General features: G+C 33.4%; 1 protein-coding gene across 1 annotated transcript in view; it reads left to right on the top strand.

Annotated features, from left to right (window-relative positions):
* The window catches only part of LRP1B (LDL receptor related protein 1B), a 2,279,180-nt gene that overhangs the window by 289,186 nt on the left and 1,964,110 nt on the right, over positions 1-25,884 (top strand). Inside the window, 1 exon segment of the mRNA XM_043994810.1 lies at positions 13,918-13,925. Coding sequence (XP_043850745.1) covers positions 13,918-13,925 — 8 coding nt within the window.

The raw sequence follows: 25,884 nt of genomic DNA on the forward strand, positions 1-25,884 counted from the left end.
TCAGATTGGCAGAGTCTAAGAATTTCATGTGAACAGCTGATTTAAAAAAAATAACATCTAGTTTCTTCCTATAATGCAAATACCACCAATCCAATCCAGATTTCCTGAAAATACTTTGGCACTTTTGGGATTCCTGATGAGGTTATAAAAATCTGAAGTTTTTAAAAAGAATTTGTTTAACACTTTGAGTGAGAGAGAACATAGAGGAGACATGGAACAAGGGAGGTCTGTGCATTTCAGTTCTGATTCATATCAAGGGCCTGAAAAAATATTCAGTTCACAAAGTTGCCTCTCTGAATGATTCATATGGAGCAAAAATTAAAAAATGCTGACTCTGACTGACTTGATGAGAGGATATCAGTTTATGGTAACATTCTCCATGCTGCTTTCCTATGTGGCTAATCAGTTGGCAAGTCTAGGCATTTGAAAATTTGGGTTTATTTCCTTTCTGTATCCCCCCCTTTTTAAATGTCATTTTTTGATAAAAAAAGTATAAGCATTTTTTTCTCGTAAGGGGGATAGATGTGTTTGATTATGTCTTGATGTCTTTTATATAAAAGCCATTAAGCATATTTGATTCTTGGAAGAGTACCTGATTTAGAAATATTTGATTTACATATGTCATATAGATACAAGGAAGCAGCAAGAGAGATCAAGTCTAATCACTTTGTCATTTGTTCCCCACATCTGAGAAGTGATTGGACTGGTGAGATAACTTATTTTATGGATCTGTAGAGTAATAGAATGAAGTCCTTTGCCTAGGTCAATGAGTTAAAAATTCTATTGTTCAGTGATTTTAAGTATGAGCAATATGTTTCTAGATTACTTAATTAAAGTTCAGAAAGCCTTCAAAATCCTTTTGACCCCATGATGTGACTGACCTAGGGTATCAATATTGCTGTTTCAACTATACCTACCTTGCATGTATGTCATTATCAATTTAGGGAAATGCCTTTCCAAAGCCCCAAACAATCAACATTAAATTTAACCTATGTAATGTAACGTTCAAAAACCAAAATCAAGACTGACAATGTTGCATATTATCTTCATATTTCACCTAAAATCCTCAAAAAATGAACAGAAAATTAAATGGTCCCTGACTAAATAAGTTGTGTTTTATCATGTGGCAGACTGATTGGGATGGGCTACACCTGGCCTGCCCTGAGTGACAGATGCTGCTGATGTCAGCAGGAGAAACCACTCTCCACAGGAAGTTTGAAGGACTTTTCCTTTTGGGGGAGGGAGAGTAAACTCTGGAGGAGGGGAGCTCAGTCTTTTTCCAGAGTCACTTTCTTTCTGTTGGTATGAGCTGTTCTAGGTCCAAAGCTCCCTCCCCTCTGAATTGCCTTTTTAGACATTTCTCCCAGGCCAATAATAAAGGAACTTAACAGACTCTTTTCCACAAACGAATCAGGTTTTATTAATGAGAATAAAATAAACAGCAAAGGTGAAATTAATAAAACAAAGACAAGGGAATAGGGAAAAAGAAATATGGATAATCCCCCTAACTCTAACCTAAGTCTGTACAATCCCCAAACTCACTTCCAGTTCAGCTAATTCAAAAGAGCAGGGCTCGTATGTTAACTCACCACCTGGGGTCCATAGCTTCAGTAGGAAACTGCTTTGCAGCTCAGCCCCACAGGACAAAACTATTAAGAAATAACCTCTTTCTGCCCGCTCCTGCAGCTCACACCACCAGAAAGAAAGTGACTCCAGAAAGAGACTGAGCTCCCCTCAGCGAGCATTTACTCTCCCTCCCCGAAAAGGGAAGGTCCTTCAAACTTCCCATGGAGAGTGGCTTCTCCTGGTGACATCAGCAGCATCCGTCACTCAGGGCAGGCCAGGTGTGGCCCATCCTAATCAGTCGGCCACAATCATATATATGTATGTATGTGTGCATATGCATATATGTATATAAACACACATATATGCATATGTGTGTTTATGTATGTGTATATATGTGTGTGTTGTGTACATACATGTTATCTATCTATCTATCTATCTATCTATCTATCTATCTATCTATCTATCTATCTATCTATCTATCTATCTAAATAAAACACCAATTAAACCATCATTAGGTATTGTTAAACTTTGTGTTTTTACATTGACTATCATTCCCTTACCAATGTAAATTAAATATGAGCAAGTAGGTGTGGGGATATTGTCCATTTTTCTGGAAAATAGATTCAATTATTGTCAGGTGAGCATGAGAAGGGATCTAAAATTGATATTTGGAAAGAGAAGTATAGAGCACTTTCACTAAGGGTGGACATCTTGTCACAAATGGAAATAAAACAATGTATTACTTGCCAATCAAAATGCTATATCCTCTGAAACAGCCTTTTAAAAGCTCTGTGTTTTTCAAAACAAATACAAACCTAGTGCAAATTTAATTTAACTTTCAGTATCTGTATTTATCAGTTCAAGTCATTCCTAAGCTATATTAAACTCTTTCTTATGCTCTACATATCACTGAACTAAAATAATAAACAAACATCTAATTTCAGAGAATTTAAGACAGATACTCTTGAAAACTGAATCAAAAGTATCAGACAAAAGAAGTAGAATATTTTTCTCTTCTCATTACCATTCCGTTTCTTCTTGGCCAGATAGTTTTCATTCAGACCTGGTAAGCCATGCTTAGTTTCATGACTGCCTTAAAAATCATTCCAAGTAAACAGTCTGCAAAATGGCCTTTAAATGAGCAACATTCATGTAAATATTGCAGTGATTCAGAACCACCATCTTCAAAGCACAAGTCCAGCCCATGGAGTGTAAAAGCCACATGAAACATTTTTTTTTTCTTCTGGCTTTTACCACCCTCATCCACCTTTTAAGAAACTTCCAAGTTAGTGGTTGTAATTTTATGTTCTCCAATTACCATGGACTTTTTGTATTTCTCAGAAGTGAAAAGTGTATTTGATATGTTTGCAAAAAAATTTGGTTCACAAATTCGAAAATGATAAGCAAGCATGTCAAAATCACTTGTCCAGACTGACACCACAATGACCTGGAAATTTCATAGAAGGCATATATTTGTGGGGGTTTTTTGTATATAAAAAGTTATCTATCTTTATGTTTTTAAATTTTGTCTTTCAAAATGATTCTGGATTTAAATAAACCCATTTGAAGGCTGAAATAATTTATGAGAAATTTTGTCTAGAAGAAAAGTTTCAAAAGATAAAATTATGAGAGAAATGCATCTCAATTGAAATGATTCTTTTAATTATTGTTGTAAATTAATTAGTAAGTCATTAATTTAGATTCTTTAGATGTTAAGAACACAGACATTCATTCTAAATATAAGTCAAATATAGCACTCATGACACATTTGTGAATTGGTCAGTTTTAGCTTTGACCTTTGAGTCTCTTCAAAATACAATTTAAATATACAAGAATCAGTATTTTTCAAATGCATTCAACAAATTGTATCCTGGCATTGTATCAATATACATATATTGTGTATATATAGATAGATCTAGATATAGTAATATGTATATATATACACATATATACATATGTCTATATTTATATGTGCATGTATATATGTATATGTGTGGCAATGTATGTATATGTATATATTTGTATGTATATATCTATATATGTGTGTGTATATATGTATATCTATATGTGAATATCTATAAAGCAGGAAAATCAAAGCTCATGGAATTTAACAACTTTATGACTACTCTTTACCAAGTAAAACATATGGCTGTGTGTAGGGGTTTTTAATTCCCTTGAAGTAGTACAAGAAAGTTTCTGGCTTTGTAGCCTTTCATTACTTAAATTGTTAGTAAGCATTCTCTCAGAAAAGAACTTTAAATTTCTAATATATCTCTTCAGTGATTTTCAACCTTTACCATGAAGAACATTTAGCCTTTTCTTTGATCCATAGCATTTCTTAACATCTGCCATCATGTTTTACATCAAATACTTGACTATGGGTTATTTTTTGTTCCATTAAGTGGTAGATATTTTTGATGTTGTTAGTCTGTTGAGCTAGAAAGGTTTCCCAGAGGACCAGAAGTGAATTCTGACAGCTTATTTCTAACAGTGTCTTATTGTGTGCTCAAGCATGACTGAGTTAAATAGGTTGAATAAAACCAGACCTATTACAGTTTTGCTTCATTGCTTTGATGGGGAGGGGGAAAGGAAGAGGAAGAAAAATACTGACCCAGTACCATCAGTTGTAATCCAAACAATAATGGTATCGCATAATAGGAACCTTATGGCCTTAATAATAACTACTCACATTTCTACAGTGCCCTATAGTTTACAAAATATTTTCCTCACAACTACCTTGTCAGGTAGGTAGTACAAATGTTATTATCCTAATTTTACACATGAGGAAATAGGATCAGAGCTCTAGGAAGCATCAGAATTGAGAATTGGGATGTAAACTCTCTCTCATTCTCTCTCTCTCCCTCTCTCCCTCTCTCTCTCCCTCTCCCTCTCTCTTTCTGCATGTGCACACAGGCACATGTCTGTCTCCATCTCTGTCTCTCTCTGTATCTCTCTCTCTCTCCCCAATTCAAGATCTCAAGTGCATTATTTATTTTAACGTGGTAACCATTATAGTAATTATTCAATGTAAAGATGTGTGTGCAGAAAGAGAAGATATTGTGAACAACTTTTCTTTGTAAACAAAGAATTATGGATTGATACAGTAGAAGCTGAAGAAGCTTATAAGACAGTACCAGGAAAGTCCAAGAATTGTAATCATACAAACAGATCTCATACTTGACAGCAATTTTTACTATCTTGATGGTATAGGAATAATAATTAACAGACAGCAATTTTTTTTTCAAAGTCACATGCATTATATCGGTTGGAAGATGTCTTCACAGAATAAAGAATCAAGAAGTATGAAATGAAGCTAGACTTAGAGACATGATCACAATCAGTCAATTACCATAGGATGTTTATGGTTAATAAAGAGATTTCATAGATTATATATGTAGGTTCTTAAAAAATGTTGCTGCTATGGACTAAATTTACATCATATGCTGAAAATCAGTAAAGTCTTTGAGCACTCCACAAAATTTAATTACTTCCTGTTTTTGTTGGGCTTTGGAAGATTCATGTCCAAATGGTTTCAGTATGAGAAGAACAAATGGATCATAGGATTACAAATGTATAACTGGAAAGGACATTAAAGGTCATCAAGTTGAACCAACTCATGTTACAGATGAGGGACTGAGTCTCATAGAGACTAGTAAATTCTTCAGGATTACATTGGTAGTAAGCAGGAAATCCAGGATCTCTGTTTCCAGAACTCTCATGCTTTCCATTATACTACAATAATGTTACTATCCACAACACATAGAAAAATCTGTAGAAATCATTTGAAGAAGGAAAATTTCAAAAATTTTCCCTCACAAACCATGGATCATCTCTGCCTAAATTGGTGCTTCCTATTTCTAATGGAATACTGAACTATATCACATAGTGAATCAAGGATTGGCCCTAGAGCCAGGTAGACCTGGATTCAAATCCAACAACTGATTTACTGTCTGTATAACCCTGGGAAAGTCACTCATGCTTTCGGTACTCTAGACAACTCCCTAAGAATTTAAATTGCAGAAAATTATCTGACCTATATGGCTAGAAGAAAGTCTCTCATCTGGGAGTTCCCTGTATTAATGAAATAATAGATGTAGCCCCCATCACCTATCCACTAATTGCAAGGTAACTTGCATATTGCATTTTGAAATAGATAATAAAACCAAATTTTCTAAAAATACATAAAAGAAGTCATTGAGTGGACATGCAGTTAAAGTGAGCAAATATCAAACGGTTGAAGAAAATATCTTTGCATTGCTACTTATATACAACTCACCAGACTGATTATGTTTAAGATTTTTCAAAATTAATATTAAATGAAGTAATTTAGTAAAGAAAAGAAACTACCTACTCTGTGATTTTTCTTGGAGCCAGTTGTTAATATATTAGGAAATTTTTGATCCATAGATTAAAATGTAGGTAAAGTATATAAAATAGTAATAGAGTATATAATTCTTAATATAATGGTTTAATGTAATAATAATAATAATATCATCATAATCATCATGGCTAGCATTTATATAGAGCTTTATTTTCCAAGTCATTATATACACACACGTGTGTATGTATATGTATATATGTCTATATTTATTTATAATTTGATCCTCACAACATGCTATTAATATCCCATTATACAGAGTAGGTGGTTTAGGCTTAGAGTGGTTAAATGACTTTCCTGGATCACCCAGCTAGTAAGGGAATGAAACAGGATTTGAACTCATGTCTTCAAAATTCTTAGCCTTTGTGGTACCAAGCTGCCTCCTAGTAGTGTCATATATGTTCCATTTTTAATAAGGCTGAAGTGATAGTATAATGTGGTTATATATGATTAATGCTTTTAATATTTATTTTTCTTAAATTTGTAGAATATTAGTAGAACAAACTATACTTTATTATATTTTATTCTATTTTTAAAGACTTTTTGTCGTTGTTGTTGTCATTCCAGGGTAGTTATTACCTTTGTTCTATGACATAGGTTTGAATTTATGCATATGTTTGAGTGTATATGACAATTTGTTTGGGAGCAATGCCATTGACATATTCAATATATAAATCATCAGGAAAAAAAGTCTTTTTCTCACATGGAACTCTGGCTTTGCACATATTGCTCTACTCACAGAATTTGCTGCCTAAAATGTTTACAGTGTAATATGTGACCTTGGGGAGTTCATTTATCTTTGAGCACTTTTCTTTTTCTCTCTCTGCTTTTTCTAATTCATTTTCACCCAACACTCCTATGTGATTATGCCGTCTGTTTCTTCATCTGGCAAATGCTGTAAAAGAGAGTGAGTTCTTTCCTCGTGAATATTTCATTCAGTGGCACGTTGTAAAGTGTAGAAGGTTAACTCTCAAGAGAAGTAATCTTTGTCTTGGGGACACTTGAATAAAAAAACAGAGCCATTATTCATTTAAAAAGACTGGTCAGACTCTAGCTTCTTAGCTTGATCTAAAGCTAGGCGATTTGAAGCATAGGTAGAAGTTTCTTTAGCTCCACACATTCTAGAAAATCCCACATCCATAATTTGACAGTGGGGGTCAAACCCTGATTTTCTTGGCCAAATAAATCACTAGTGTGTTTGTGGAAAATTTGGTGAACTATTATTTATTGACTGTCAGGTCCATAAAGATTTTTCAAAATAACAGTCAAGGTTTCTTTTCATGTATGGGGAGAAAGTTTATCTTCTATCCTGATATTCTAAGCATTTTGATTTTCTTTATAGCTAATGCATGCCACTCCTAGCCTCCACAATTTTTTTTTTATTTGCGGGGCAATGAGGGTTCAGTACCTTGCCCAGGGTCACACAGCTAGTAAGTGTCAAGTGTCTGAGGCTGAAATTGAACTGAGGTCCTCCTGAATCCAGGGCCAGTGCTTTATCCACTGAGTCACCTAGCTGCCCTGAGCCTCCACAATCCTAATGGATAGTTGGGACAACTGAAATGATTGCATGCTCTTCCTCACAAAACTTTTCATTGTCTATGCATAAGACAAACACAAAGGGGTAATAAAAAGTACAGTCACATGAGCCACACGTACAAACATTTTGTTAAGGGGGAGTGTGAGATAATAATTGAGATGCTTTCATAGTGATAAGGATAACTATTTCCTCTCAGCCAGGGGTTCTTGACCTTTTTTGTGTGTGTGTCTTGGATCTTTGGTGAAGCCTATGATCCCTTTCTGAAAATGATATTTTAAAATACATAAAATAAAATATATCATTTATAAAGCAAATAAATGATGTTGGAATAAAGATGTAATTATTTTTCTTCCCTCAACTCATGAAGCTAAGGTTAAGAACCCCTGCTTGCAGCATAAAATACCAATAGCTAATATTTATATAGCTCTTATAGGGGGCAGGTAGGTGATACAGTAGATAAAGCACTGGCCCTGGATTCAGAAGGACATGAATTCATATAAAGCCTCAGACATTTGGCACTTACTAGCTGTGTGACCCTGGGCAAGTCACTTAACCCTCATTGTCCCACAAAAAAAGTGTTATATAGCTCTTACTATGTGCCAGATACTGTACTAACTCTTTTACAATTATTATCTCATTTGATAAAACAATCCTGGGTATAGGTGTTATTATTATCCCTATTTTATAGTTGAGAGAACTGAGGCAAATCAAGGTGAAGTGATGTGCCCAGGTTCAAATATCTAGTAAGAGTTTGAGACCAGATTTGAACTCAAGTCTTCTGAATTCTAGGCCCAACATTCAATCCACTGTAGTTCCTATCTGCCCATATTATTATAATAGATTTAAAAATATAATAGGCTATTGTAAGAGGCATGTAATTAAAATAGGCTGGTATTTCTTGAAAAAATAAAGAGTTTTATGGGTGAGTAACATTATGGTAATAATATTTAATTATAATAATAGCTAACAGGAAACATTTATATAATGCTTACTATGTGGCACTTACTGTGCTAAGTGATTTATGATTATGATCTTATTTAATCCTCACATCAACATTTGGAGAAATGTGCTATTATTATCTCCATTTTCTAGATGAAAAAACTGAGGCATATAGAAATGAAATATACTGCCAAGCATTGAACAGCTAAGAAGTTTTAGACATTATTTGGACTCGGGTCTTCATGACTCCATGTCCAGAACTCTAGCCACTATACCACTTAGCTGCCCCTATAATAGATTATAATAATAAGCAAATAATTAACTAAGTTGATATTTCTTGGGAAATGAAGGAGGTGGTGAGTGTGAGATAGGCATTGTGTTAATTTAGAATCAAAGGACTTGGGTTTAAATCCTACCTTTTTCCCTCACTTCTCATTTATCCTTAGACAAGTAACTAAAGTTTTTTAGAGCCCTGTTTCCCCTGAGGAGATTGGACTATAAAGACAGTTAAGGTCCTTTTTAATTTCAAATCTATTATCCAATCATTACACCTACCTTCCCAAAGGGGAACTTTAAGGTGGTTGTATTTTATGCTTTTTATATACTTTTGTTATTTTAACATTTTGAATTTGTCTTATATACACACATATAGTCTATGTGTATTGTGATAATATTATTGTCAACTAATAAAGTAAATTAATGTCACAGTTTAGTAGAAATTTAGTAAAAGTCTATAACAATTATAATCCATAATAATGATCCATATTTGAAAGAAATCTATAATTAGTTGTAGCTATATGGCACAGTGGATAGAACACTGGCCCTGAAGTTGGGAGGACCTGAGTTCAAATCTCAACTCAGATACTTAATAGCTATGTGACCCTGGACAAGTCACTTAACTGCAATTGCTTTAAACATCTGGGGCCATCTCCAGTCATCCTGATATGTATCTTGCCACTGGACACAGATGACTATAGAGGAGAGAGTGAGATTGGAGAATTTGCATAGTCCTCCCTCACTTAAATACAATTCATTGCAAGTCATGCCATCACCCTGATGTCATGGTCCTCTTTGTGAACAAAGAAAAAAGAACAGTAGAAATCCATAATGATTACCTAATGAAGACAATAATTTATCCAAACAGCTCAAAGTCATTGGCTATACCATTTTAAGAAGGAGGCTTCAACATCTTCTGAGTAGAATGTAAACTCTATGAAAATCCAGTTCATTCCACATTGTAGAAATAAAATAAGTATTTACTGAATGACTGAATATGAACATATGATAAATGTCCTCAAGCTAATTAATATTAATTCCTAGATCCATTGTTAATCTGGAATATTGAATATTCATATGTAAACATGTAAGGAAAATGCTGTATTAAAGTGTCTTCTCAAGTTGAAAGGTAGGACACAAATAACTCTTGCTCATTTTCTGTTTAATTCCATTGAACTATATTCTATTCAATCATACTTATTAATAATTATTTAATTCATTCATTTACATTAAAAAAACCTCCTTCAGAACACTGTCAGGTGGTAAATTTTTTAGATTAACCCACATAGAATGTGCAGAGAAGCAGTATGGAAAGACTTTGTGATGGCTGACAAAGTCTAATATTTTGTTATATGAGACCAGTTTAAATCGTTTAAAAAAAGTGATACCTTCAAAATTTTAGATGTGTGTCCATACATGTATGTATGTATATATGCACATATAATGCATGTATATATATTATATGCATATATGAGCATGTACATATATCTATATCTATATACATATGCTATCATATATGACACTGTAGTGGGGTGACAGATACTGCTGGCTTCATGGATTTTTAGTTCAATTATTTTCCTCCAGGTACATTTATTTTTCTGAATAAGTGGATATCTTATTTAAGAGTCTTATAGATGGAGGCTGCAAAATCTAATGGGATAACCCAGTTCAATGTTTAACAGCCTTATCTGTAAATAAAAAGTGACCCTGATGCAACCTATGTCTTTCCTGCATATATACTCTAAGCACCTGTGAGCTATTTGCTTTTGCTTTATTGAAAAGGAATATGAATTGAACCTTCAATAGTGTACTCAGGGCAATAAAGAACAATGATAAAGATTCTTATAATATAAATAGAGTGAGTGACAACCAGAAAGAAAAAAAATAATTTCTTAAAAGTAATTGTAGTACTTATATCAGTATATTTTTATGAGATGTAATTTGAGTTCATTCATATCAGAAAGACTTGCTACCTATGATTATCTAAGTCTTTCCAAAATGATAACAAAAAGGGATTGGAAGAGATGTCAAAACCCACAGGAGGTAGGATAACTGGCACAGGGAATGTTTCTGTTGGCACCATCAGTTCCTGTAACTCAAAGTAGAAATGAAGTGAGAAAAAGTGAATGGACTGAAAGGGTCCATAATAGTCATAACAATTATAGTGGAAAGCGTTTGTTTGTTTTGTTGTGTTTTGTTTGGGTGGGGGGTGGCACCAGGCAGGTGAGAAGAATGAAGAACAGGGCAAAGATAGGCATATGAGTGGTTGTTTTTATCAAGGACTTCAGTGTACAGGGAATTTCGGAAAATGTTTGACTTATTTTCTGAAAAAAATGCACATAAATGTACAGGTTCAAATTCCAAAAGAAGGAAAAAAATCAGTGGCATAAAAATATCTTCAAAATATATATTTACAATTATTTACTCAGCTAGATAGCATAATTTGGAGTCAGGAAGATGTGAGTTCAAATTCTACCTCAGATAGTATGTAACTGAAGACAAGTCCCTTAACCTCTGCTTGCCTCATTGTACTCAATTTTAAAATTTAGGTAACAGAGCACCTACCTCTCAGGGTTGTGATTACCAAAATGTGATAATTGTAAAACTATTAGCACAATGCCTGTCGCATAATAACTGCTATATAAATGCTAAGTATTATGACTCAGCTAGGTGGTGAAGTAGATAGAATTCTGGTGTGTAATTTAAGATTCTAAATGTGGATTCTAATGTGTTCCCCCAGTTTGGGGGAAACTGACTAAAAATCACTGATAAAATGAGTTTAGGTTTTTAAGGGTTTATTGGAAAATAGAAAGAAAAAGATTGAGAACAGAATTCTAACAGCCTGGCATTCCTATCTTTCCTCAAATTTCCTGTGAAGTCCTCTGCCGCCACCACCATCAAGTCCGGAAGCCAAAAAAGGCCAGCACTCTCTGAGCAGGCTCCCTTTCCTCCTTCCTGTCTCCTCCCAGACCATAGGAGGCTCCTCCAGTTGATTGGCTGGTAGACTTGATAGACAGCACCCATGAGCAAGCGTCATTTCCTGACGCCAAGGAAAAGCCACAATGCCTCTGAGGCATTTTCCTCATGGTGGAGCTCTCCACAGCAAGTCTCCAGTAGGTGGCGTCATTCCAATCATTACACTGGGTCTGTAGTCAGGAAATCCAAGTTCAAAATATGTCAATAAGAAATTGCATCCAAAAAAGTGAACCATTACTAAGTGTCTTAATTCCAGAGCAATTTCTGACATCCTTTAAAACATTTAATTCAGCAAACATTTATTAAATGCCTATTGATTGCAGGTCTTTGCAAAAATAACTCGTAGCTTGAATCAATAATAATTATTCACTTTTTATAGATGAGTTATCATCCAATGCAGGCCTTTTCCAATTTGAAAAAAAATGACTGTGAAATCTACCATTGTCCTACTCTGAGATTATCAATTGTACAATCAAAGTTTGTTTTCTAGGTAAGTGTTATTTCTCCATGTTTTAATTTTCACATGATTATTTTTGATGACAGATAATATGAAGTCAAACCATTGTGGTCATTTTATACCCTTAATTTTTTTTAAGTACTGTAGTACAATATCTCTTTCCATGAACAAACTATAGACAATCTTGTAAGCAGGCAAAATAGTCATCTATTAAGCACAATAAAGAGTGTTAAAAAGTAGCACCTGGTCTACTTATGGAACTATTCAGATTGCTGTTTAAAGGCCCGTTTTACTTGAATAGGCAATAAATAAACCATTATCATCTGTTAACATTTTGATTTAAATCATTCTATAAGATTAGGTAACCAGTCACCTAACAAGGCCTTGAAGTAATGGAGCATCAGGCAGGAAAATAAGGATTTTTAAAAAACTTTTTGAAAGGAACAGCATGGAAAGCATCACTTGGAAGGGCTCCCATAGTCCTGATAACTTAGGCAATTAGTTGTAATACAAAAGCATTTGCCTTATGGAACGTTGGGAAGTGCTGAAGGAAAAGGGAGAAGGAACAGACACTAAAAAAAATTTTGGCTAGTCAATTCTAGCTATTGGTGACTTTCAAAATTCAAAAGCCTTCATAACTTTAACAGTTCTCAAACCTAATATTACCTGGTCAAGAAAGTAATCCAATAAACTATTCCTTACTGAGTCATCTTTTGTAACAAATTTTGCACAGTACTTGAATGTCCATCTACCAGCAGTCCCATGATTCCATTTGATGAAAGTAATAGTTTTTTTGGAACCAAATACTTGATCATGTTATATATTGAAATGACTAATTAACTTATTTCCAAATGATTATTTTCTGTCAATCGATTAAGCATCTGGTCTAGTTGAAGAAGCAAAATAGTGGTAAATTATCTTGGATTATAGAGAGATAGTAAGTTTCTTCACTTTTATTTATGTGAGGTGTTGTCTTATTCAAAATAACTTTGGACCTAGAAATTAAGTGGAAGGCATGATTCGTATAAGAAATGTAATCAATTTTTGGGGGGGGATTTTGTTTTTGAATTTTCAATAGCTAGCATTTACATTACATGATTCTGGGGTGAGGCGACTTGGAAGGCTGAATTGTAATGCTCCTGCAAATTGTTTGATATCATTACTTTTGGATTATCCTGTAATAGCTGTATCACACTAACAAAATTGGATGTTTTCCTTAAATGCCTTTTTTTCTCTCTCATCTGAGCCAAGGTGTCCAAGAACTCCCATTGTCTTCCCTTTCAGGGCCTTCTTTGTCTTCCAAAATAGTGGCTGTCTAGGTGAGATTCTGAACATGATGAGCATTGGAGCAAGTAATTACATGCTGTTGACCTACAAATGTGTCTTTCTCTAAACACTAGGAAATTTACCTCTCTGCATTGGCATTATCACTTTGAGATTGGCTGGTGTGAACAGTGAATACTTGCTAGATATTCTTAGTATTGGAGACTGTCATAAACTGTAGCCATATGTCACTATCTATTTGGTCCACAGTAGGGGAAGGTGATCTGCACTCCCTAACTTAGAAGCTTATATCATTCTAGCCAAGTATTTCCAGTGCATGAAAAATGAACTTTCCATATTTTAGCCTCATAGCTCAGCAATGATTATCTGTAGTTAGGCTCTTATGAAGTTACCAGGGTGTAAAAAATCCTAAATGCTGTAAGCCATTCCTAAATAGGATTGGGTGTACGAACCACATTCTTGGCTTCACACTCTTAAGACACATTTGGCTTAACAGCTGGTTAGCTCTGTGAGTGTAACATGAGAAAGAGAAGTGCATTCCCAATTTCCTGTTTTTCTTATACTGCTTAAGGGAACCAAAAACTTAATAGGATTATCAAAAAAGGAAGTAGAGATAGAGCCAGCTTAGGATCCTTATTTGCAATAATTTTCAATTGAAGCAATCAATGTCAGTCAGTGCTCCTTGATTGAATTTCATTGGGTTGGGTGTAAAACTATTGTTTATAATTATGTTAGTATTACTGTATTAGCATTTGGATGAATGGCCAAGTCTGAGGTAGGAAAACATGAAGAACAACAAAGCTATCAAATGTTAACTATGCCACTATGGCTAAGCCACTTCTCTATGATCTAAACAAAGCTCCAAGAAAGGTAAATTACAGAGAAGTAATTTCTACCCTGGGATAGTTAGGTGGTGCAGTGGATAGACTGAAGACAAGAGGAATTGAGTTCAAATTTGGCCTCAGATTCTTACTAGTTGTGTGACTCTGGACAAATAACGTAATCATGTTTTCTTCAGTTTCCTCATCTGGAAAATGAGATCAAGAAGGAAATGGCAAACTACTCCAGTATCTTTGCCAAGAAAACCCTAAATGGGGTCATGACAAATTGAACATGATTGAACAACAACATTTCCATATTAGCAATTCACTATACTGAGGAAATCAGAAGTCAAGAAACCTCCACCCAATTTCGTATGATCTGTATAATCTTCATTTATACTCTTTTCCATCACAAAATTTAAACTGAAGTTCTGGCTACTCAACCTGAGGTTACAAATATTACCAAAATGTCTCAGTAAAAATGTGTAATGGAAGGGACAGCTAGGTGGTATTGTGGATAGAGCACTGGCCCTGGAATCAGGAAGACCTGAGTTCAAATCCTGCTTCAGACACTTGACACTAGCCGTGTGACCCCGGGCAAGTTACTTAACCTCAATTGCCTCACAACCCCCCTCCCCCCCCACCATAGACAAACAAAAAACCTTAAAATGGAAACAAATGTCTCTTTATACTTTTAATTTTTTTCTTCTGCAAGACATTCATATGGTTTTTTTTGCAATTAAAAGGCCACTTGAATTCCATACCTATGACCCAAGCCTTGATATTCTTGAGCCTCTCCAACTTTTCTTCTACCCTGTTGCCCCCTGCTCTATTTCCTTCACACAGATTCTCAATGGAAGAAGAAGCTATTTAGCATCTACAGGAATAAATCTATTACTTAAACTTGAAGAGTAGGAAGCTAATTATGGATGATACTTGGTGCTAGGGAATGTAAAGGTTTTCAGATGCATGGCGGAGTTTTGTGGAAGACCTAGAAAAACTTGAGAGACATAGCATTTCTTTTAGGAGCTGTTGTTCTATACTATCAACCTTTGTTTACTATGATATGTCTTGAACAATAAAATAAAATACAGAATTACTTCAATTTCACATATTTGTAAGTCCTTACCAGTATTTCATTATTCTATTCCACTTATTAACTTAAGGTGAATTATGATACTTATTGTCTACTTTGTCTTGCTGGTAGGCTGGTTTCTTAGATGATTTGCATTATAATAATTTACAATTTATATATATATTTAGCAAGAGCTACAAAAAATTCTCCATTCCCTTAGGAATTTGTGTTGTGACTTACATTTCTATCTTTTGCTTTAATTAATTTATTCAGTCTTGGTGTTCCAGCCTTATGATTCTAACTAAAGTCTTCCTACATTTTCAAATATGGGAGTGGGAAGCAATCATTTTAAAATAGATCCTTTCTTGACTGAAATTTGTTATTCTATATCCAACAGAATTGATCAAGTCATCAAATAAGTTGGTATTTCTGTTCATAGGATTCTAGAGTATCCAAAATTTATTTTCTATCTAAGATCGCAAGTCAGACGTTCTGAGCTATAAAGAAGGCTGAATAACTGTAATAAATCACTTGGGCATCTCCTCCAGTACAGATACCCACTACAGATTTTAGGAACTAATGGAGAGAGCCTTATTTTCTTCTGTCACTTTCTCTTCCCAGTCGAATAGTAGCAGTGAATAGGAATGGCTCTGAGATAAATGAAAAGGCTAAAAGAAATCCCCATTGTGATTATTGATAGGAGGCATTCAAATAAGGGCTTCATATGTCTAACCACAACCAGATTCCTTAAGTTTGCACCTCCTCTTCCTTAACACTACAGCTTCTACTGGGAATCAGAAAATTGGGGTATTCTTTTTCTCTTTTAACACAACACAACTGAGTGAAGTGTTTGAAAGATAGTTCAAGTTTTTGAATGAATATAGCTGAAGCAATATGGAATGGAGTTAAAGGATCAATTCTCTAATTCTATGAAAATGAACAAGTTACCAAGCTTCGATTTTCTTCTCTGTAAAATAATTATAAGAAATTTATCATAGATTTACCTTGCAGGATTATTGTGAGTATTGAATGAGATGATATGAAACTGGGATTTATAGATTGTAAAATGTAAAGTTTTAAGAATTACTAGATGGCTATTGCATATGCTATTGTCTCTTCTTCTGTATAGATGCTACATGTTCCTGTAAACTTTGATCACCTGTATGTCAGTGCTTCTCAAATCATCATTGCCTTACTATGCAACACTCAAACAGAATTAAATAAACATTCCCTTTAGTTTAGGTGAAGTAATTTTTAAAAATAATTTGAGGAATATTTTTCTGTTTAGCATTGTGGTTCTATGACTATCAAAAGTCATGCTTAAGGAAAAAAATGTAGCTGGTTTAATTGAGGATTCAACAAATAAATAAATTTTGTTCTAATATGTACTATATATATTTTTTTTTTCAGGGCAATAAGGGTTAAGTGACTTGCCCAGGTTTGCACAGCTAGCAAGTGTTAAGTGTCTGAGGTCATATCTGAACTCAGGTCTTGATGTACCACTAGCTGCCCCTAATATTTCTATTCTTTTATTGAAGAATTTAATTTATCATCAATTTCTAGCATTTGCGTAATTAAGGTGCTTCACATAAAGACATTTTCTAGGCAACTAAAAGTAGTTACTTTACTAATTAAAGAAAAAAATTCTGACAAATATCTATAAAAATGTTTTGTACAGAACCCTATGCAAATGAGAAAGCTCCCCCCCAAAAAATGACAAAGACAAAAAAATATAGCCTCTCTGTTGTATAATAAAGGGCTTGCCATTTAGGTATTTTAGTCCCTTTTCTGCTTACTTCTCTTTTCATGGCTCTGACATTGCTGGAAGACATTTCTGGATACATGAAATGATATTGCCAAAGCTCAAATGATAGTAATCAGCACTACATTCATTTGAATTAAGTGTTTAATTTAAATTGTTCATCTCTTTTAATTGCCTCCAGATCCTATAACCCACAAAAGCACATAAGTTTCATTTATATTTTATTCACACTATTTTTTTTTACCAAAAATCATATTATTCAGTTTACTCATCAAACATGGCTTCTAGTGAATTATTATGATTGCCAAATGGTGAGCACAAGTGTGAAATAAGAAAATTTGCCATGATTTATAATGTTTAAGTGAATATGTTGTAGGATTTGTAGGTGATTCTAAAGGAAGTATCTCCAAATTGTTTAATCCATAGTAGGGTAGCATTAATGTGAATAGTTGGTCTCAGTCTGTGTGCGTGTGTGTATGTATATGTATATATAATGTTACATATATATATATAATGTTATATATATATAATATATAATATTATATAATATATAATATATTTACCACTCATGGAGTATATAGACCAAATGGAAAACATACTCCCTGTAGAAGGAGTGGTCAACTCCCCCCCCCCCCAAATGGTCTTATTTGGGAATGACATTGGGCTGATTGCTTCAATCCTCAGAATACTATATAGGTTCTTTTCATTGAAATCCATGACTAAAAATCTAATTTAGCAAAAGCTTAATAAATGAAAAAAAATTCCGTTTCCCAGACAATGGCTTCCAGTTGGACAGGCATTAAATTGAGATAGTATACCCGTACATATTTTATGGGAAAATATCACTTGTATAAGAGGAATAGAGTGAACATTGGATTTGTGGAACTGTGTAGTACTTTCATTTATCTTAAACTGCTTTCTTAACAGAAATCCTTTTTTTTAAACTTAAGCATGTTTGAATACTTTATTCTCACAGTAGTTCTATGCAGCTATAAATAATAAAATGTCAAAGGAATCTAATTTTTATTGACACATAGAAGACATGTATGGTAAGTATAAGTAGACTGTAGAACATCTTCTTCATGGTATCTTCCTTGCATGAGGTAGCATAAAAGATTACCCAGGAAATGAATTGTGAAAAGGGGAGGAGGATAGTCAGATATCAAAGGCAAGGAAAATGATAGATAAAATCCCTAGAATTTATATAAAAATGTTAAAAGGCCAAGAGGAAAACTTCAAGAAAAATGAGTTAAGTCTTTATGGAGGATTTGTATGATAATGTTGAAAAGAACTCCAATTGAATTAGAAAGCATAGACAGGCTATAATTCCTGCCTTGGGATGTATCTGAATTGATAATGTTTAGATTAATTGAAATATTGTTTTAATCAAAGGATTGTAGATTTAGAGCCAGAAGGGACCTAACAGACCATATAGTCCAAAGATTTCATTTTATAGAAGAGACAACAAAGATGCACAGCATTTAAGTAACTTAGCTAAAGTTGCATTAGTAGTATTTGATGTGGGATTTGAATTAAGATCCTCTGATTCCAGAGCCAATGTTGATTCCACTCTGCCACACCGTTCTTTGTGCCCATTTATATTTTTGTAGTATTTACAAGTCTTTAATATATGTAATTATTGTGAAAAAGTATGTGAAGTAACTAATTTCATTAAATGTGAATTTAGTTTTTTGGGGGGCAAAAACTAAATTCAAGAGAATTGTCTTTTGAAAGATGTGGAACAAGAGAACAATGCAATTGTCTTATTTTATTTTATTTTTAAAGCATAGTGAACTACTGTTATGAAATGATCCTTTTTTTCTCAATCAGTGAAAGAAGGTTTCTGGAAAAACACAATATTCTTTTTTTTCCCCATTCATCAGAAATCTCATCGATTGCTTTAGGGTTTCTTTGCCAGCTATCTTAATATCTGCCAACTGTTACAGAAACAGAAGCCCTTTACAGTTCAATTCATGCAGAAATAGCCTGCTGTTTAAATTCCTTCATAACTCAACTCTCAGGTATCCTTCTTAACTCACTCAACTTCCTTGGGAAGAAGTCTATCTTTAAGTAGTAGTGTGGGTTTTTAAAAAGTTTTTCCTCTAATAGTTTTGGTCAACATTATCATATGTGAGAGCTGAGTGACAAATCTGTAATTCCTTCTCAAAGTACATAGGCATAGAGTTGTCTAGAGTCAGAGATCAAATTGTTCTTTCTGAAGAGCATTAAAAATGCACTTATCTGGAGAATAATTTTTTAAGCAACTTAGGGGGTGATGTAGTATAGAGAAACAATAATTTTCAAAGATTTCAAATGACATAAAGCACATCTTGCCAGGCTAACACCTATAATTTGTTGAAACAATAACACCAACAAAAACACCTCTGATAGACATAGAGTAAAGAGAAAATGGCCTGCTACATATAGGGCTAGAAATTTGAGTGAGAGACTTCAGTTCAAATCCTACCTTGGTCATTTACTAACTTTGTGATCCTGAGCATCTGTCTGACAACTCAATTGTATTTAGCTAGTAAGTAATAGATGGGTTGAGATATGCATTGGTGATTTAATTACCAGTATTCATTGGAATTTTCTTTTCTAATACACATATTCATATATGTATACATGTAACACATATATATACACACAATACATACACACAGAGAAGAAGACAAAGACAGAGATGCCTCATTGTATAATATCGGTTTTAGATTAAATTAGTCATATCAAAGATATCAAGTGGACCATTTACAATTACATCAATTGCCTATATCCAATTTGGTATAGGGCTTTGTGCCCAGTCATCAAGTCACCATATTTGAATTCTCCTTTTCAACAGGTTTCTCTCATCATGAATGTTCATCAGCACACACAGAGTCATTGTAATTTCTTTTGTTTGAATTATTCAACTCCTCCACTCTACTCTACTGACCCAGTCTACCCTTCCCACCACCCAGACAAACTTCATTCAGTTACCTATGTTTTCCACAATGAACCTAAGCATTCTCGTAGGCTGAAATTTTATTGTAAAATCTCACTCCATTTTCTCAGACTACATTGAGGTATAAAAGAAAATGCAATTCTTCATATATTCTAACTCTGAGTAATGGTAGGTTAGAACTTTATGTAATGGTGTCTTGGTATTAATTTCATGTAAGTCACATTTTATGGAGTAGTTTTTTTTTAAACTTAGTAGGCATAGTTTTATACACAGTTTAATTTTTTTTCCTGTTTGTGTCTCTATGTGTGTTTGTCTAGATGTGATTCCATCTTTTATTTTTTTTTCCCTTGTATGAATACAGGGTTGATGCCATTATTGATTTAATTCTGTCTTAAAGTCACTATTTCCATGGTAAAGGACATTGTTAAATTTCATTTTTTAAAGATATTTATCAAGGTATTTCTCTCCAACAATGACAAGTTGTTAGGAGAAGTAACACATGGACTTGCTATACACATAACATGTGTTTGTTTTTGTTTTTGTTTTTTGTTTTTGTTTTTTGTTTTTGTTTTTTTAGTGAGGCAATAGGGGTTAAGTGACTTGCCCAGGGTCACACAGCTAGTAAGTGTTAAGTGTCTGAGGCTGGATTTGAACTCAGGTACTCCTGAATCCAGGGCCAGTGCTCTATCCACTGCGCCATCTAGCTGCCCCCCTACACGTAACATGTGAATGGTTTTATTTTCTACTTAAATAATTCTTTCTCTAAAACATTTAAAATACTATAATTACTTCAATTTTAAATACTACTGAAATAAGTGATAATAGTGACATTTCAACAAGTTCCTAAAATGACCACCATCAGAATGTCATATGAGTTTTTTAAAGTACTTTTATTATTTTCAATAGGTATACAGTTTCATTTTCAATAAATGGGGAAAAAATATTGAGCCCATAGCTATTGGATGTGTTACTTACCCAGACTGATTTATGATGTAATTGTCAATGATAGGTCAATAAGGTTCAGGACTTTCTCAGACAAATAACTCCTATTCCTGGTTAGAAATTTCATTGTTCAACTTCAGTAAGGGATGAATATACAAGCCCTGAGGTGAAAGGTTAATAGAAAGGGTTTCAACAACAACAACAACAAAACTTTATTAAACACATGCCAAGAGTCAAGCATAGTTATTTTATCTGTGTAAATACTCCTTCCATCATTGCAGATGGTAGCTATTAGTATCTAATTAATAACATTAGAAATTGTCTGAATCTCTGAGAGATTGAGTGACAAAGGGTCACACAGGCAACGAACATTAGAAATGGGATCAAATTCAAAGTTCTAAGTATCTCAAATCAGTGCCACTTCTAAAACACCATAAAAATACTCAGACAACAAGATTATTAATACTCTTATTTATTAATGTATATTATTCACTAATAGTCTAAGTTAATGCTTTTTCATAATTGTCATATCTTTTCTGAGAACAATATTTATCATGAGGTATGTCATTTGGATATAATTCCCAATGTTCAATTTGATAATAATTATGCTGAAATGTACATAAGTAATAATAGTCATATATAATGCCAATAATACATAGGAACCAATATTTTGGATGAGAAAAAAGCAAATAGGAATATGTGGATTCAGTTCTAACAGTGATGAAAAGTGTATTTTATTTAGACAACTGAGTTGTGTCAACGAATTTGTAAAATAACTATTAGGTTATTATATATTGATTTCGCCATTATGTTAGAAGGTCAAATGATAGCAACAATTCATACAGCTTGACACTGAAATTTATAATAATGTCAGTTTTTCTGGGTTATAGAATTACAGAGAGAGTTAAATAAAAATTAATTGGCTTAAGTCATTGTCCCATTTAGGCAGAAATAAATGTTTATGTTTAGGGTGATAGCAGAATATGATTTGCCTTCCATGTGAAGTTCAATGTATGTAAACAAAAAAGACAATAAAAAAATTAGACAAACCTCTGGTTCTCAGAACTTTAGTTTAAAAAGCAACCCATTTTTCCAACCTACTGAGAATGGGGGTAAAGACGATCCATGGAAAAATGAGTGTCAAAAGTTGAAGTTTTTTTGATTTCTTATTCTAATAATAAATTTTTTTTCGTAATTTTGTGTTCCAATTTTTATTCCTCTTTCCCTCCTTCCACTAGCCCCTCCCTGAGGTGTCAAACAATAAGATATGGGTTACACATATGTGACTATGTAAAACATTAAAATATTTGTCATTTTGTACAAGCAAACTTGATTAAAAGAAAAAAAAACGAAAGTGAAAAATAGCATGTTTCAGTCTGTTCCATCAATATCAGTTCTTTCTTTGGAGGTGGATAGTATGTTTCATTAATAGTCCTTTGGGATTGTCTTGAATCACTGTATTGTTGAGAACAGTCAAGTCATTCACAGTTCTTCATCAAACAATATTACTGTCTCTATGTGCAATGTTCTCTTGGTTGTGCTCACAGTACGTCATTTCATAGATGTCTTTCCAGGCCTTTCTGAAATCATCCTGCTTGTCATTTCATATAGCACAATAATATTCCATCACCATCATATACCACAGCTTGTTTACCCATTTCCCAATTGATGGACATTTCTTTGACTTCCATTTCTTAGCCACCACAAAAAGAGCTGCTATAAATATTTTTGAACAAATAGATCTTTTTTTCTCTTTTGGGGCATGTCCTTGGGATATAAACCTAGAAGTAGTATTGCTGGATCAAAGGGCATGTTCAGTTCTATAGTCCTTTGGGCATAGTTCCAAATTGCTCTCCAGAATGGTTGGATTTTAAGGTATTTTATGTATTCTCATTGTGGTCTAATTGAAGTAATAATTTTGTCTTGAGAAAGGAACAAATGACAGGGTAAAGGAGTATATAGTATCTTAGAGGGATCATAACGTAGTGAATAAGGCAAAGGACTTGGACTTGGATTGAAATCTTGCTTCAAATGCTTACTATGTGACCCTGTGTAAGTCAATTCACCTCCATGTATCTCATTAAACAACTACAACAACAACAACTTTAATTAAGGAGGCACGTGTTAAAGGGATTCAAAGTCTCTTGCTTTTCTTTTCTTTTATACACATAAATGCATGGAATTTGGATGCTATAATAGGTGGCAGAGATGCAAATAGATTATTCCACTACCTTGAAATAATGATCAGTTATGAAGAAGAATAGTAGCTAAAAGTTTGTCTTGACCTACCTTGGTAAGTATTCTAGGGAGTGCTTTTTCTCACAACAGGGAGTAGAAACCAAAAGCACCAAAAGAAGTAAGATTTTGAATTTGTAGTTGCTTATATTCTGTCATTCCTTCCCTCTATATCAGAAACTGAAGCGTAATGGATCTTAAAACACCAGTATTTTATGTGATTAATACCTTTTAGAGAACACTAAACTCCATATTACCTTTGGGGTAATTACGATAAAACCTAAACCTCTTTGGGACTACTGGGATAGAGTTCAGTGAAGTGGATTAATAATTAACTTGCCTGCATTGCCATGGCCAGGAGTGGTTTATAATCCAGGCACCATGGTTCATTCTGTGTTTGCATATACATATGTGTGTATGCATGTATATGTATACATGTTTATGCATGTATATATGTATGTGTATATGTACGTATGCATGTATATATATGTGTATATGTGTGTATATACATATATATTTCATTCTTTTAATTTTGTTTGATGGATTTATGATGTCTCATAAAGTGGTTAGCTTCCACCTACCCAATTCTGATTTTTAAGTAATTATTTTCTTCAATCAGCTTTTGTACCTCTTTTCCCACTTGGCCAGCTCTACTTTTTAAGTAGTTGTATTCATGCTTAGATTTTTTTTTCCCATTTGGCCCATTGTATTTTTTAAGGAATTGTTTGCTTTCGTCATTTTTTATCCTTCCTTTTCCAAGCTGCTGACTCTCTCATGCATAACTCTCATTCCTTTTTTCCAATTTTTCCTCTACCTGTCTAATTTGATTTTCAAATCATTTCTGAGCTCTTCTAATAAGGCTTTTTGGTCTTGAGACACCAATTCATCCTCACCTTTGAGACTTTGCATCTAGGCATTTTGATAATGTTGTCCTCTTCTGAGCCTGTATTTTGGTCTGCAATATTACCATTGTATTTTTTTATAGTCATAGTTCTTTTCTGCTTCTTACTAATTTTAGCCTATTTTGTGACTTTTAAAGTTGAGCTCTGCACCTGGCAAATAGGTGGCACTTTACCATATCTGCTGTCACAAGACAAACTGATTTAGCATAGTCCATCAAAAATCTCATTGTATATCTAATGCTGATAAAATATAAATATTTGTTCCTTTAAACAGAATAATGTGATGCTTTTCTTCCTTCAACTTTAGTAGTCTATGACTTGTATTTTCTTAGAAAGTGTGTAATACCATTTAACTCTTTACCTTAATTCCAGAATATACATTTATTTTTTACTCACTCTTATTTTTATTTTCAATTCTAGATTCTCTGCAATATCTACTCCCTTTTACACTTACTGAGAAGTTGAGAAATAAAAAGGAAAATTCAAATATAATGTCAGGCATAACAAATTTCTGAATTAGTTATGTTATAAAAATAAAAGACAAATAATATGCTTAAAGTTGTACTTTGAGTCTGGCAGTTCCCTATCTGAGGTGAATATCATTTTTTTTTTTTTTTGGTTTTTCTGTTTTTTATCATGAGCCCTTTGGAACCATGTTAGGTCATTATGTTGATTAGAGTTTCTAAATCTTTCATATTTGATTGTCTTTACATTATTGCTATTATGGTAAAAAATTTTTCCTATTTCTGCTCACTTCACTTTCAGTTCATTTTTTTTTAAATCTGGATTTTTTTCTCCATTACATGTAAAATTATTAATATTAATTAAAAAAATCTTAGCTCCAAATTATATCACTCACTTCCCTCCCACCTACTCGAAAAGACGAACACCTTAATATATATTAGACATGTTCATTCATGTAAAACATTTCCATATTAACTATGTTGCAAAACAAAATGCTGAACAAAAAGGAAACAAAAGAAGAAAAATAAAGAATATAAAAATATGTTTTGATCTTCAGACTCAATCAGTTCTTTCACTGGAGGTGAATATTATTTTTCATTAAGTCCTTTAGAATTGTCTTGAATAATTTATTGCTGAGAATAGTTAAGTCATTGACAATTGATCACCCTACTGTATTTCTTTTAATGTATACAATATTCTTCTGGTTATGCTACTTCACTTTCCATCAGTTCATGTAAGTCTTCACAGGCTTTTTCCCTAAAAGCTCATTATAGCATAATAGTATTCCATCACAATCACGTACCACAACTTGTTCAGTCATTCCCCAATTGGTGGGCATCCTCTCAATTTACAATTTATTTACACCTCAAAAAGAGCTGTTACAAATGACATATATAAGTCAATTTTCCTTTTTCTTTGATTTCTTTGAGATGCAGATTTAGTATTGGTATTTCTATGTCAAAGGGGATATGCATTTTTATGACGCTTTGGGCAGTTTCAAAATGCTCTACAGAATGGTTAGGTTAGTTCACAACTCTACCAAAAGTGCATTAGTGTCCCTATTTTTCCACATCCCATCCAACATTTGTCATTTTCCTTCTGTCATTATTATCCAATCTTATAGTTGTGAGGTAGTACCTCAAAGTTTTTTTTTAATTTGTATTTTATTAATTAATAGTGATTTAGAAAATGTTTATATGACTAAAGATAGCTTTTATTTCTTCTTAGGAAAACTTTCTATTCATATCTCTTGACCATTTGTCAACTGGATAATGACTCATTTAAAATTTGACACAGTTTTATATATATTTGAGAAAAGAGACCTTTAT

This window comes from Dromiciops gliroides, chromosome 3 (assembly GCF_019393635.1).
Source record: "Dromiciops gliroides isolate mDroGli1 chromosome 3, mDroGli1.pri, whole genome shotgun sequence".
NCBI classification, from domain to species: domain Eukaryota; kingdom Metazoa; phylum Chordata; class Mammalia; order Microbiotheria; family Microbiotheriidae; genus Dromiciops; species Dromiciops gliroides.